This window comes from Atractosteus spatula, chromosome 27 (assembly GCF_055471065.1).
Source record: "Atractosteus spatula isolate fAtrSpa1 chromosome 27, fAtrSpa1.hap1, whole genome shotgun sequence".
Taxonomy (NCBI): Eukaryota; Metazoa; Chordata; class Actinopteri; order Semionotiformes; family Lepisosteidae; genus Atractosteus; species Atractosteus spatula.
The window spans coordinates 2833004-2846921 of record NC_142732.1 but is presented as its reverse complement, the minus strand read 5'-3'; the positions used below and the strand labels follow the sequence as shown (position 1 = coordinate 2846921).

The following is a 13918-nucleotide window of genomic DNA, read 5'->3' as shown; positions in this document are numbered from 1 at the left end:
AGTCAAAAGAACACATCTTTGGCTTATACATTGAACAAAAGTATATTTTGAATTGAATAACACTTTCAGCCTTTGTTAAACAGAATCAGCCTCCTCCCATTTTCAATTGCTATTTTCCTTATGAATTAGTTACCCTTTGCATCACATTCCTGCACGATCTAAAATTACCCATATTTTTAAAAAACATGAGCATACATAAAATTCTCTTAAAAGAAGCTGCTTTTCGATTCTTGCAATTTTTGAACACGGAGGTGCCAATTTGTTAATTACATCTTCACACAGAACAGTCAAGCACGATACACTTCATACAGGCCAAGTCAGCATTCAAAGGATAAGCTAAACCTTAATAACAGCTTCTATATTCTGCTATTCCATTAAGATGATTTTCTTAAACCTACTGTATATAATTACACCATGTGTATTAAGAATGCAAAAATGCAAGAGAACTGCTGAAAATATTTATTTTCATAAATCGATCTGCATGCAAGTGTCTTCATTGAAGCAACAAGGCTTCAGACAGGTGAATTCAAAGCTCAGCAAGTTAGGAACTGAATTTATTGCAAATAAACGTAGCTTAAAGAAACAAAAAGTTAAATAAGTGATCAGGCTATCCTGTTGTGCAGCATTTCAAGAACATATTGCACACTACTGAATTTAAAAAAAAACACAATGGTGAAGGAATCCTTTGAGGTATGAATGCATTACCAGTAACTGTAGTTTACAAGAATACATAATCATATAGCACGAGAATACTAACACTTATCTGTTCTCTGCCAGGATCCTTAATGCCACTGTGGTGTTAAAGCAGGTGTAGAATGGCACAGTGGAAACTGAGAACAGGAACCCGATTCTTGACTGGATTCTTAAGAGTAAAATCAGTTTTACCTAAGAATTCTCCATGATGGTTTTAACACTTTTCCTTCTTGGTATTTGTCAGAGAACTGGGCATCAATGACTACACATACCATGGCTTTATCATGCTCAGAATTAGCTTCAGCTGCCATAAAAAGGTAAAAAAAAATCCAACAATGCTGTTTTGTCTCCCAATAAAATTACAGATGTGCAAGTTGAACCATTACAGTCACAGTTGCCTAAAGATTAAGGCTAATTTGTTTTAATGATCAGGGCAAGAGAGTACACAAAACAATTACTGGAAAAAAATTATATTTTGGAAGAACACTACAGAAGGTGACAATTTCCATTACATGAAAAATATACATCAGTATTTTGTCTTTGTACATTAGGCAAGAAAACTGCAGTAGTCCATCAGAGCCAGAATAAAATAAAAGAAATTAAAGGGGAAAGGGGAAGTAAATGTGCGCGCACATACACACTCACACACACACCAGCATTTTGAATACCAAACCCAGAGACTGCCCACATGAAAACCTACAGTTAAAGCATGCTTTATAACCCTACCTAGAACACGACAAAAACAAGCTTGTAAAAATAATTTGCTTCCTTAACAGGATATGGGGTTTTCTGGGCCCATAATGCCCCTAATCTCACCTTAACCTTTACAATGAAACAAGTGCAAATGGTGAACCACAGAGAAAAGCAAAAAAAAAAGAAAATATTGCTACACCAAGTTTTAATTGTCCAGGTACAAAGGTTTTTTTTTTTTAAAAATGTGAAAAGGTGCGTAGCAATGTCATCTTGGGCTTTCTGCATTTCCAATTCGGTGTAATGCAGAGTGTAATCACCAAGCTGTTCAACAGGAGGCACTTCTGAAAAAAAATAGCAAAAATAGCAAAACGGGGAAAACAAAGCTCTCCTTGCACATGCAGCACCTCTGAGTGGGATCCACAGACGCACCTCAGAGCTCTTCTGATGACTTACAAGGCGGAATCCACACAACTGACTGAAAAACCGACTGGAACGCCCTTCTGCCTAAGCATGAGCACCTTCATTTTGAGTTATTAAAAAAAATCTAGTTAAAATGTTGGGCTTTTTTTGTAGCAAGGGACATCCAAAGGGACAGGGAGCAAGAAGTGATCGATGACGATCAGCATAATTAAAGCTTTGTTTTGTCCCCTCAAAAAAGGCCATTTTAAGCTCAAAGTAATGCAGGGAAAATCTTTAGGCAGTTTCATCATTCCTTTAGAACCCATGAGTCTTTCCAATTACAGGCTCCTAAAATGAAATTCTACCATCCTCTTACAAGGCTTGCTTTTATAGTAACCTGCAACAGAACTAATGTACGCAGGAGAAAGTGGGGAGGGGTACTAAAATCTTCAAGAATTTACATTTTTCATATTCTAACTACAGAAGCGCTATTTATTTGGTACTATATGTGTCACTGGATGAATATGAACAGTTTATATATTATCCGGTTCATGTTTGTGCTATGTACAGGTCTTTACAATTCTTCCTGAAGGTTGAAGCAGTTCATTAGACTTCAAAAAAATTGCGAAATCATCTTTTTAGGTTGGCACTTGCTAGGCTTTTGTCAGCATCGGAGACTGGCATGGCATTGCATTGCAGCCTACTTTTGCCAGTCAGCGTCTGCCAACTCTCAGTAAGGACAAGTCCGGCAAAAGGTGGGTAGAGTGCAGGAGAACAGTGCCATGTTGTTTCTCAATTGGAGACCTGCAGAGGAAAAAGAAAAATATGACAAGGTATGAGAAACAATTCCCCAGGCAGTGCAGTTAATAATCCTTCTCTACAGAGGGCAATCATTCTACAGCTGCCCCTACCCAACAGATTCTCTTATGTTCTTTGAAAAAAACAATACCTTGATTAAGAAATCAATCCATAACACTGAGGAATTCAGTTAAAACCAAGCTTGTTCTCAGTGAATAAATGGAGTCAATGCTTTACTGTGATGTAGGCAGTACTCTGTAAGGGCTTGCTTTTAACTGAAATGGTCAGCAAAGTGAAATGTTTTATACAAGTTACACACAAGGTGTGATACGAGAAGGTGCTCAAAATGTAAAAAAAAAAATGTCAAGCTTTATTCCCAGGCCAACATACTCCATTTTAAACCACCTCTGCGTTTCAACTCATGGCAAAAGCAAATTCACTTGCAGGCGTTTCTCAAGTCAAATGTAGTACCTCCGAGAATGAAAGCAGTCTTCTGTGTGCCGGATGGTACCGGTCACTGTACTTAATAGTCCAAATGCTGCTTGCTACAAATATCACAACTTAAGATCATACATAGGCAATCAAATTAGACAAAAACTACTTAGAATTCCATTCAGTGAGAGAGACCCTTTATTCAGGTCCATTGTGCTGTATATTACTCATTTTATCTGCCCTGGTATTACAAAGAGCAGTGTCAAAATCCACATCACTCACCCTGAAAAAAATATGAAGCTACAAGCCGCTGGATAAACGTCACTCAAAGGCAGTTTCTTGGCTTTTTCTTACACAACGGGCAACTTTCCTTTTGAATTCTCCATTTCTGTCTTCCCTCCATTCTTTCTGTAACAGAGAAAAGATTCTGTACTATAACATACTGTACCAACATGAAATATCTGTTCATTATATTCAAGCACTGGCATCCAATCGTAATCTTAAGGTTTTGAGTGGCTTTACTCGTAAAATGTTGAGATCATAACAGTTCCATGCAGAGACAATGATGACCACGAAGTATTTTAAACAGAAGCGTGAACCAACCCCTTCACTTCAAGGAGCTGAATCAGTGCGGCACAGCGGATGAGCAACACCAGAACAAAGAATGCAATATATTGGTATACAGCTAGGTGCAAACAAAAAGAGGATCTGAATCCTCACTCAGCCACTGTTCTCTCCGATCCAAGAGTAGTACATGTACAAAGGTCTTTCAGAATTGGTATATTAAACATTTTTACTTATCACAAAAAGTGATTTTAAATCTGTAAGGCAAACTAATATAAAGAACCGTGAAACCAATAAAAGTACTTGAATAGAAATTGAGTAGAGTCTTAAAAACCATAAAAATGCACTTTCATTCTTTAAAATGTTTTACTTTAAGGCATTAGTTGACACCAGTGGCCACTGTGAATGTAAATAAATAGTCTCCAAAATAAAAGTTCAGTCATGGTGCATTCTTCTGATGAGTCATTTCTGCTAAAGGTTCATAACTTTGTGTATCTTTCCATCTGTCATCCTTGTAAATTATTTCTGTGTAACTAAGAACTATTATTGTCTTGCAGTGATTAAGTGTTCTAACAATCTAATGATAATGTTAACACAAGCATCCCTTAAAAACTGTCTTTAAACTGTCTTTTCTCTCTCAAGATTTTTAAAGGGAAACTAGTGCACTGACCCCCCCAAAAGTAGAAATTTCCCCGTCTTACCGCTGCATCCACATTTGCAGGAGAATCTCCATTGGGATCTGCTAACATTGAAATGACACTAATCATGATCGTCTCCACTGTGTGAATTGGAAGCCAGCGTTCTTCCGGCTTTTCATAACCATATTTATCCTCTCCAGGCTCATGCAAAATAGAAATACATACATCGCCATTCTTGTCAACTGCAAAAACAAAATCAAAACATAAAAATTCCAATAGCAGCAGATGTCGAAGTAGTAAGGGCTGAATGTGTGCAGACTGCAGATGAGACTTTGCAGGAACACCCCCCCTCCAGAGACCAAGACTCATCACACCTTAAGGTCAGTAAAAATCATCCGTCTAATTGCCAATTAACACACACGCATAATCCCTTTTAAGGGGCCAAATAAAAAAAAAATCTACAAGGAGGTAGAATTAAACACTCAAGGCTTTCAACATCAAAATATTTGCTTGGGTCTTGAAAAAATTGAGAACATAGAAATCAGTTAAACAGACCCAAAAAATAAACTTACCATTTGGATGCCATATTTCGGTAATAAATTTCATTTTTGGAGGCCTAAGTGGATAATCTTTGGGGAATGTTAGATGGGCCTTGAACACACCGCCTTCACTGTGAACAGAAATTGAAATTAATGCTGCACTGTTCCTTCAAGAGCAGGGTTTTACATCTTCAAATATGCTCAGGCACGTTTTAGGTAAACGCTCATTTGCATGTTACAGGCACTAACAAGAACAAAACATCACATCTCACCACTCTTAAATGTGTAGTCCTTTCTTCAGTGCATATAAAGCTTACAGTAGTATACCAGACAGTACTTCCCTTAACTGAAACGTCATTGGTTTTAATTTGAAATTGTGCTAATTAAACTACTGGCAAAAAGATTTCTAATTTTCGCAAGTTAGAGCTGAAACTTCGTGGTCAAATATTCATAATATTCCACATACAAATATATCTTCTAGTAAAAAAAAAACTAAAATTAATTTAATCAAATCGACCTTTCCATTGCAACATGCATTAAACAATACTAACGAATCTCACTGTGCGATCTTGAAAATTTTAATGTAAACTAAATCTAGTCTTTAAAAAGCAAAAAGTACCCGATATGAATGCAAAAGGTGCAACAGAAAAAAAAGATTTGAGACAACAACACCCATTTTTATCTTTTTGACAAAACAAAAACTAAAAGCTATACTTACTATAGGGTATCGGGTGGGCCAATTATTAGAACCTCCCATCGGTACAGATCATTGTCATCTATTAAACCTGCTGAGAATCCTTCCACTGGATTTTTATTCAGTTCTGGAACGAAAAGGATCCATGCTTTAAAGCAGAGTGGAGTCATTAAATCATTACCAGTGGAGTAAAGAAATATTAACTGTAGACACATGGGAAAACTCCAAAGTGCTGAAATAAAACCCACATATTTAATAATCATGGTGTAAAAAAATGACACAAAAATGCTTTAATATGCACAAAGTTAACATGCATTGCCTGGCTGTCCCTAAGAGGGGTGCTACTCATTTAAGGTTTCCAGCAATTAGATGATCTATGTTTAATATGGGACAGCAAGAGGGTGCAAGTGGTTAGCATTGCTGGGGCCCTGGGGTGCCGTCTGTGTGGAGTTCTTATGTTCTCCCCTGTTTCACATGGGTTTCCACTGGCTGCTCCAGTTTCCTTCCACAGTCCAAAGACTGGTAGGTTCATTGGCTTCTTGGAACACTGGCCCTGGTCCCTGTTTGCGAGATTATTTCTGTGCATGTCCGGCCTGGGCTAACGTACCATCCAGAGTGTACCCCACCTTGCACAGGTTGTTTGCAGGGACAGGCTCCTGCCCCCTGTGACCCTGAAGCGGGGGAGGTGGCTTTACAATATGGAGCATTGTAAACTGCAGCCATTATTAACAGTTATTCAAAACTGTTCACCCCAGCACACTTTCAATACCATGAGAATTTCAGCATCTGTCTAGCGCTCAATGACTGTAGTGCACCTCTCTTCTGTCACACACCAGTCATTAAAGCTTTACTGACAAGCTGATTAATGACCCATATCTCAATGCTAAAACGACAAAATTTGTGCTGCTGCAGTTCAGTCGTCAATTTCAGCAAACTTCCAAAGAAATCTTGTCCTGCTGGTGAACACATTCGACATTCAACAATTCATTTTATCATTGCATGAATGACTTCCCTGTATCGGCTCTGGTAAGATTACCTGTGTACCCTCAAGTTAGCTTTTGCTGAAGAGAGTTTTCATACTCCCTTTGGACTCAAGTGCTTAATTCCTGTATATGCCCTATGGCTTGAGATGTGCACTAAAAGCAAAGCTGATTTTCATTACTTTATGCTGCTTGGTAAGAATTAAGAGCTACACAATGACAACCAAAACGTCAAAGGAATATGAAGACATAAGTTCTCAAAGAAAGATAAAAGGGATCTGAAATTGCTTGGTTATCAACAGCGTGATCTCGTATATGTCAAATTTGCTCATAGGGTATGACTTCACCAGCACCACTCCCAAAAGTAATATACTAGGGGCAACAAGTTATTCATAGCACACTGACACAAACAAAATGTAACATGAAGAGGGAAGCCTGAGAGTAGTATTGCTTGATACTAAGTTCAAAGGTTAAGAGAATTAAGTAACCTGTGAAGCCATGATGGGTTTTTTTTTGGGGGGGTAGGGACTCGAAATATTGGTATTCTAGGGGAGTAACTAGCAAAAAGGAAGAAATTGTATAATTTGAATCTAAAACGTTTTAATTACTCACCAGATCTTTGTCTAAAGTCACAGCCACAGTTCAAATGCACATGCCAGGAATTTGAGCTTCTCAGAAAACATGAGTCAGGGAACAGCCTGGAGCACAGGCAGCCAGGTTTCGGAAACACTCAGAAAGTGAAGTGCTCATCTTCAGCTGTGAAAACTTGGCTAGCCCAAGTCACGAACTGAAAATCAGGAATCAACTTTCCCACCCCATGGGATTCAAAGAAATTTAGCACTTTCTCTAATCCAGAATACCAAACAAGCCATTTTTTGTACAGCTGAACATTATTCCAGTTCTCTACTTATCTAAGAGAGTCACCTCTCATCTAAATTTGCAAAGAGAACTCCAAAGAAAGTAAAATATGAGAAATACAAATCTCAGAAATACTTTCAGAAATAAAACTGTCCCATTAGAGCTGCACACATGTAGGCCATCTGATCAAACAGAGGATTTCTTTGGTCTAAATGTCTCATAGCCTCAGGTATCAAGCAGACATGAGGTATTCTCAATAGGGCAGACAATACAGTGAAACACTGGAAACAGCTTTTTGAATAAAAGCAGGTACAATATACCTCAGTAACATAAAGTGGGACAACCCTTATAACTGAAGTGTTATTAAAACGTCACTCAATCCCCCCTTCTCTTCCCCAGCCTACAGTAAGTTCAGCCTACAGCTGCATACATCTTTTAGGATAATGCAAACAGTATATACTGCTATCTAGTGGCAACAATAATTACTGTTATGTCCTATCAGTCCGGCATGCTCTACACGTACCTTAGCATTTAAAAGAAGTATTTTGAACATTGTGTCATCTAATAGGTTGTGTATGCTGTCCTGCACTCATAACTTTGAACAATTTCAGCCCTCCTTCAGGGTGGAGATGCTTCCACCCCAAACTGAATTTTTTTCACTGTACATCATTTTATTTCAATTCACCTTGACTCACATATTTCCAGCTTTTGTATGCATCTCTTTGCATCATTTTAATGCACCACAATGCAACATTTTCGAGCAGACAGATCTCTTCCGCTTAACATGTCTTTATGCAACTGGGCCCTGCATTCAATAAAACATGCCAAATGAGCTTCAGTCCTCAGATTCTACCGTGATGACGCCTCAGAGAGATGCTTGCTGGAGGAGAGAGGGGGAGGGGAGTTGTGAAACCCCATAGGACAACACGTCACTAGAGAACCAAGCCATCTGACTTTCAGATACAGGATTACAGCACCATAAGCCTGCGTCCCACTTCACAAACCTGACGGTCATTTATCACACTACAGCAGGGTTCATTAGGTTAAAACGAACAAAGGCTGCATAGTGAGTTACAGAGAGCAGGTGCCTTGCATTAGTTACAATTGGAGCCATCCAGCCTTGGACCGGAGCATGTTTTAGGGCCGGCTAAGGGCTCAGCTCCCAAACACTGCATCACCGCCCCAGCCAAAGGGACAGCTGCAAACTAAAACCTGCAGCATGATCGCTCTCCTCACCCAGCCGTCACAGATTATTAAAAGGCTTACCTCATTAGCAGGCTGACCAGTGAATTAAGTGGAAAGGACCCAAGTCAGACTCGTCATCAGGACCTGTCCAACCTCCACAAGGCGTACAAACCACATGCTAAATTCCATATACTGTTTGCTAGCCAATGGCATCTTTTTTAGTATTCAAAAACAGAGAGGGACACATGTAGCATGAACTAAGATCAGGTCTGTTGTATTTAAAACAGCACCTGTTGCCAGGTTACACTTTCCTGTACTACACTGTTTTTTCACCAAGCTAAAACACCAGTGGCTACCTGAAATTAGCAAGTGCGAATGGAATTGTTCATAAACATAAAAAACAATTGCGCATCAGAGGAATGTAAAAAAAAATCAGGCACATGTCCCCTCCACCATTTTTGTTTCTCATTTTGTTGGGCTGAGCTTTGCAATGTACCTAGATACACTGCACATGCTTACCATGAGCTAAACAAATTCAATTCAAGCTTTATTATCCTCTTTATTTTATGTTTTTCCCAGTACATTACAACAAGGAAGACACACATTACCAACAGAGAAGATGGTACAATAGTGTTACAGGAGATAAGAGTTACTTTACATTGTTTGAGAGAGATATAGCAGCGGGGAACATTTCAGGATTTGTTTTTACCTTTTACCTCACTATAGACAGGGCTGTAGAATAATACAGGCTACTCAAAGCAACATTTCTTTCAAGTGTTAAGGTAAAGCATCCTAGTCCTGTGGCTCTCTCTCAAACACAAAAGAACTTCAATGACTTAAAAACAAAACATAAAATCTGCCCTTACAAGTCTTCAACAAGTGTTGTTTCCTTGTATTGTGATATCCAGGTTGACAAGTGCCATATATGAAATGCATCAAAATACATTTTACACATACTCAGTGAAGCACGTAAAAAAAAAACATCTCCTAGGTTTGTGCAAAGACTTGCCACTTTCTGCTTGAGATCTTATATGAAATAACTTAGTGCCTTACCCCTATAGCAGTTCAAGTAAATTTATATTTAAAGGCATATCAATCTTAATCACAGAAGATAACTTACAACCACAATCACAACAAGGCCAATATGTGTGCATCTAACTTCTAAAATGCTTGTATTTATGAAGCCACCTCTGTTTCGATGCGATAGCTCGACCTTGCTCCTTCATAGATTTACAGTCCTGTCTCTCAGATATACAAGACGTCCAGGCCAGCAGAGCGAATGACATTTCGACGTGGTTTCCCACAGGGCACCTGCCAGGCTGAACAGTAGCATTAAATCCCCTAAACAATCCGAGCTTGAAACATGTCCCCGATTTCTACGTGCTACAATGATGTTGCCATGCAAAAAAAGCATACACAATCCTATACCCAACACCCACAGGTTCCAACACTGAAAACTTGAATTACAGACTCCTAGGTGAAATAAATATGAATTGAAATAGTGAAAAGGAATTCATATCATACTACATCTGGCCAGAAGTGTCCTTTCCTGGCTCCATTTCCATGTGTAATGCAAGCATTGACCAAGACATCTAGCTATAAAAGCACTCATTTACTCACTCCTAAGGCCACACAGCACAACTTCATTCATGATGTCTAAAACAAGGTTTTAGACGTAATCTACCTTAGACGCAGTACCATCTCCACACTAAGTTCAAACTAAGCTTGGCACTATGGATTTCAGGAAGCACAGGCATGATGTTGGCTTTGGGGTGAAAGTTCCTATTAAAAGTTAATAAAGTTATAACATTAATTGCAACAGTTCACCAGTGTTGATGCAAAAAGATCTGAAAACATTGGAAAATTAGGAAACAATGAAACGGAGTCAGGCAAAATTTACTTTTTTTTTTTTGTTTGTGACAGTGGCACAATGCTACCATGTCCAAGGCAATATGGGCTATGGTAAAAGCACAGGTTATTTAAAGGAAATATAAAGTAATCTAAACAGGACCGAGACAACCAAGCCATCAGGACAAGCACTATACCTGAACAAAAGACATTTAAGTACAGATACAGTGTCCAAGATCATACATGTCACATTCACCGAGGTCTGTTGGAAACTGCAGAAGACGGCAGAGTTCTGCCACCCTCTTTTACTGTGCCTGAGGCAGGCTAGGGGAAGCCCAAAGAGAGGGAGATGACCATACTAGCAGAGCTGTTTTTTAAACTGCCCCCTAGATCCCATAGCTCTTGAGACTGGATATGAGAGGAGGAGGACTTCCCACACCCCAGGTATGAAATACCTGGATGCACTGGGTCCCACTTATTCCCCCGCAATCAGCTCAAGCTCCGACCCTGGAGATGAAGAACAGGGACACGCAGCATTACAGAAGCCCGGAGGAAGGTTACTGCCAAAGGCCTTTATTGACCGAGTGACATGAAAATCCTTGAGCTGACAACAAAACAGCACAGCACCACCATGCAGCTATCCCTTTCAGAAAAATTAAGCCACAAGTCGGGCATCAAAGACCGATTACAATGATAGCTCATAGGCAGAGCACATTAATAGCTCAGCTTTCTTGTTCAATAGCCCATGCAACCAAAACCCATAGCTTTAACCTGCTTAAATGTAGACAAAAGTAACTTTTATTGATTTTTTTTCCTCAAACCACATTTAAGTATTACTCTAATTACTTTGACTATAGAGGCCTACTATAATTACACTATGCATTTAGATGGGCTTTAACATTTCCATTTTGAAGGTTTAAATGTTCCTTCCTGTATAGACTGTAGGAATGCAGTGCAGTTTCTATTGTCGACTTTAAATCATAACAAAATATAAATTTCTGATCTTATCGAGCAATGATGAAAATGTCCAAACCTTCCGATTGAAAATGTGGAAGAAACGCCAAACTTAACCTTCACACTGCTCGTGCAACACACACACGAAGCATGCAAATGTATCCTGCAGTCCAATTCAAGCCAGGTAACAATGATGTCCTCTCTCATTACACTGCCATAACAATTTTAAACTTACTGACAAAGGTATTTCCTAATATGGGATATATTCTGTATAGTGCAGTTTGCTTTAATGAAAGGTGAAAAAAATCCTCTCTCCCCCACCCATTACTGTATGGACTTGAAAACGCTGAAAATCAATAACAGCAAAAGAGATGAGCTCCTGACACAAGTAGGCCACTTCATATAGAACAGCAGAAAAGAGGCTTATTGCAAAGGCTTTACCTTTCCAAAAAAGTCTGCCTTTGATCTGATCTACAGCTCCACAGACCCCCCCCCCACCCCACTTCAGTTCAGTTCCCAGAGGTACACTGGGAGGAATATTTTTCCTGGAGCTATAAAAGGTCACAAAGGAACAAGCAATAGGTTTATTCCATTCTGAAAAGAGAAGAAAGAAAACAACGTTGTGTTTCGGTCTTCTCTTTTCAGAATGGAATAAACCTATTGCTTGTTCCTTTGCAGCCTACACATGCTAACCCAGCTACCCACCTGAACTATTATAAAAGGTCAGCGCACAATCATGAAGAGCTTTGCAAACACTAGGGCTGAAGGCACAGTCTACATTTTGACAGGTCCCTGCAACCAAAACAGAATGGTTCTGATTTGCAATCACTTTTTTTGTTTTACACACACCTGACTGGTGTGGAATCACAATTAGAAATCGACTCCACAGTAAAAATCGATCTGGACCAAAAAAGCAGCCGATGTAACCAGGCAGTGTAAAAGTCTTCTTAACGGTAGGGTGGATAGAATATTAACTGCAGCTATTGGCAAAGCTGCAAAGCTGTTTCCGTGCCACGGAAGACACGGTACGGACTGGTAATTTCTAGAACTCTCAACTCAGCAGTGCGTATCTTGGAACACTTCATGAACGACCAATGAGAAACTATGTTTGGAAAATCCTTTTCGTGTATTCCTTTCACTACTTTCAAGGGCCCAACCTGGGGAACCACCACCAGGATTATTTTACCACGTCTCTAAAAGCATGCCCGTCCTGACTGCAAAGACCGCAAATTAACATGAAACGCGGCTGGAGAAATTCGCAGTACACGCGAAAGAGGCCCGACGGGGTGGGGTGTCTGGCAAAGGGTGTAACGTTACCCTAAAGTTGTTGTCACTGCCTCCCGAGCGAAGCCCAAGTCGCTCACGCCGTGAACCCGTCCGGCTGCAGCACATGGTGCGCCGCTGCGGCCGTGCGCATGCGCCCTGGCGCCGGGCCGCGCTGAGCCGCTCGGAGCGGGGCTGCCTGTCACTCAGCTCCGGCACGGAGAAGGGGGACAAAGAGGCGAGGGCCGGCGCGACTCGGGGCTCCCCGCACGAAAGACTCAACCGGGCAAACGCCCGCGCCGCCCCCCGGGCCACGTCCGCACTTGAATCGGGGGGCTCGTCCGACCCCAAGAGGGGCCCCCCTCCTCTCCTGCCACCCGACAAAAACGCAACGCTTCCATCCGGCATGATTTAAAGTGACACTAAAAACAAAGGCGAGCGAGCGAGCTGCTCCAGCGACAGCGGCTGCTTGTTCCTTCAGAGCCGGGGGATGGCGGAGGGGAGGGCGGGGGTGTAGGTCCGCAAAGAGACCGCGGCAGACGCGGGGAAGCCCAGCGTCAACAAAAAGGAAGGTGGAAATTTTGGCCTTGCACCGTGTCTCAAGAAAAAAGACGCTCAAACTCCTGAACAAAACCCGACACGGAATAGGCCCCGGATACATGTCAAATAATACCCCCCCCCCCCTCCTCCCCAGACCCTGCACAACTTGAAGTTAACGGAACAGTCCGACACCACTTTCATTTTGCTGGTGGGCTTTGGTTAAAGACTGCTGCGAGCACGGCAAGCGTTAAGGACAGATGCGTGCCGAAAGTGGGACAAATTGAAAACAATTGCTAACAAAACACAGCTAGCTATAAATGCCTTTTTTCCCTCTGCCGCTCCTCCGTCCCTTTGAATTTACCTGCCAGCTGTCTCCTCAGTAACAGCGCAGACTGCAGCTCCGTCATGGTTGCGTACGTTAAGGTCTTAGAACAATAAACCTGCAGTTTAAACTGATAAGTATTGCGTATCAATTGAAAGAGACGTGTTAAATAAATAACGAGACGCAGAGTCTCTCCCTATCTTTGGAGTTTCGCTCTGCACTCCGGCCCGATCCACGCATGCGCAGAAATACCCAAGAGCCACTGTTAAAAAAAAAAGCTTGACTGTGACGCGCGCCTGTCCGAACGTAGAGGCTGTCCCAGGTCGCCATCTTGAGAAGGTCTGAGCACCTTGTGCAGGCAGAGACAAGTGACACTGGGAAATGTAGTCAGGACTAGAGACCAGGCTACTATGTGATTCACAACCGTAACAAAACATTCTGCAAACTAGAACAGTGTTTTTGAAATTGAGGAAGGTTTTCTGAATCCTTCTGGAATCTCTTCCGAGAACACACAAACT

The 13918-nt window shown here is 40.9% G+C and overlaps 1 protein-coding gene across 1 annotated transcript; it reads right to left on the bottom strand.

The window, feature by feature from the left end:
- Positions 1-1147: 1147 nt before the first annotated feature.
- ube2g1a (ubiquitin-conjugating enzyme E2G 1a (UBC7 homolog, yeast)) lies at positions 1148-13655 on the bottom strand. Its single transcript, XM_088906983.1, has 6 exons — positions 13440-13655; positions 5475-5577; positions 4790-4887; positions 4281-4459; positions 3298-3423; positions 1148-2589 (listed from the first exon to the last, which is right to left on the bottom strand). The coding sequence occupies exons 1-5, from the start codon at positions 13483-13485 to the stop codon at positions 3337-3339; spliced, it is 513 nt and encodes a 170-aa protein (XP_088763109.1). The 5' UTR covers positions 13486-13655; the 3' UTR covers positions 1148-2589; positions 3298-3336.
- Positions 13656-13918: the final 263 nt, after the last annotated feature.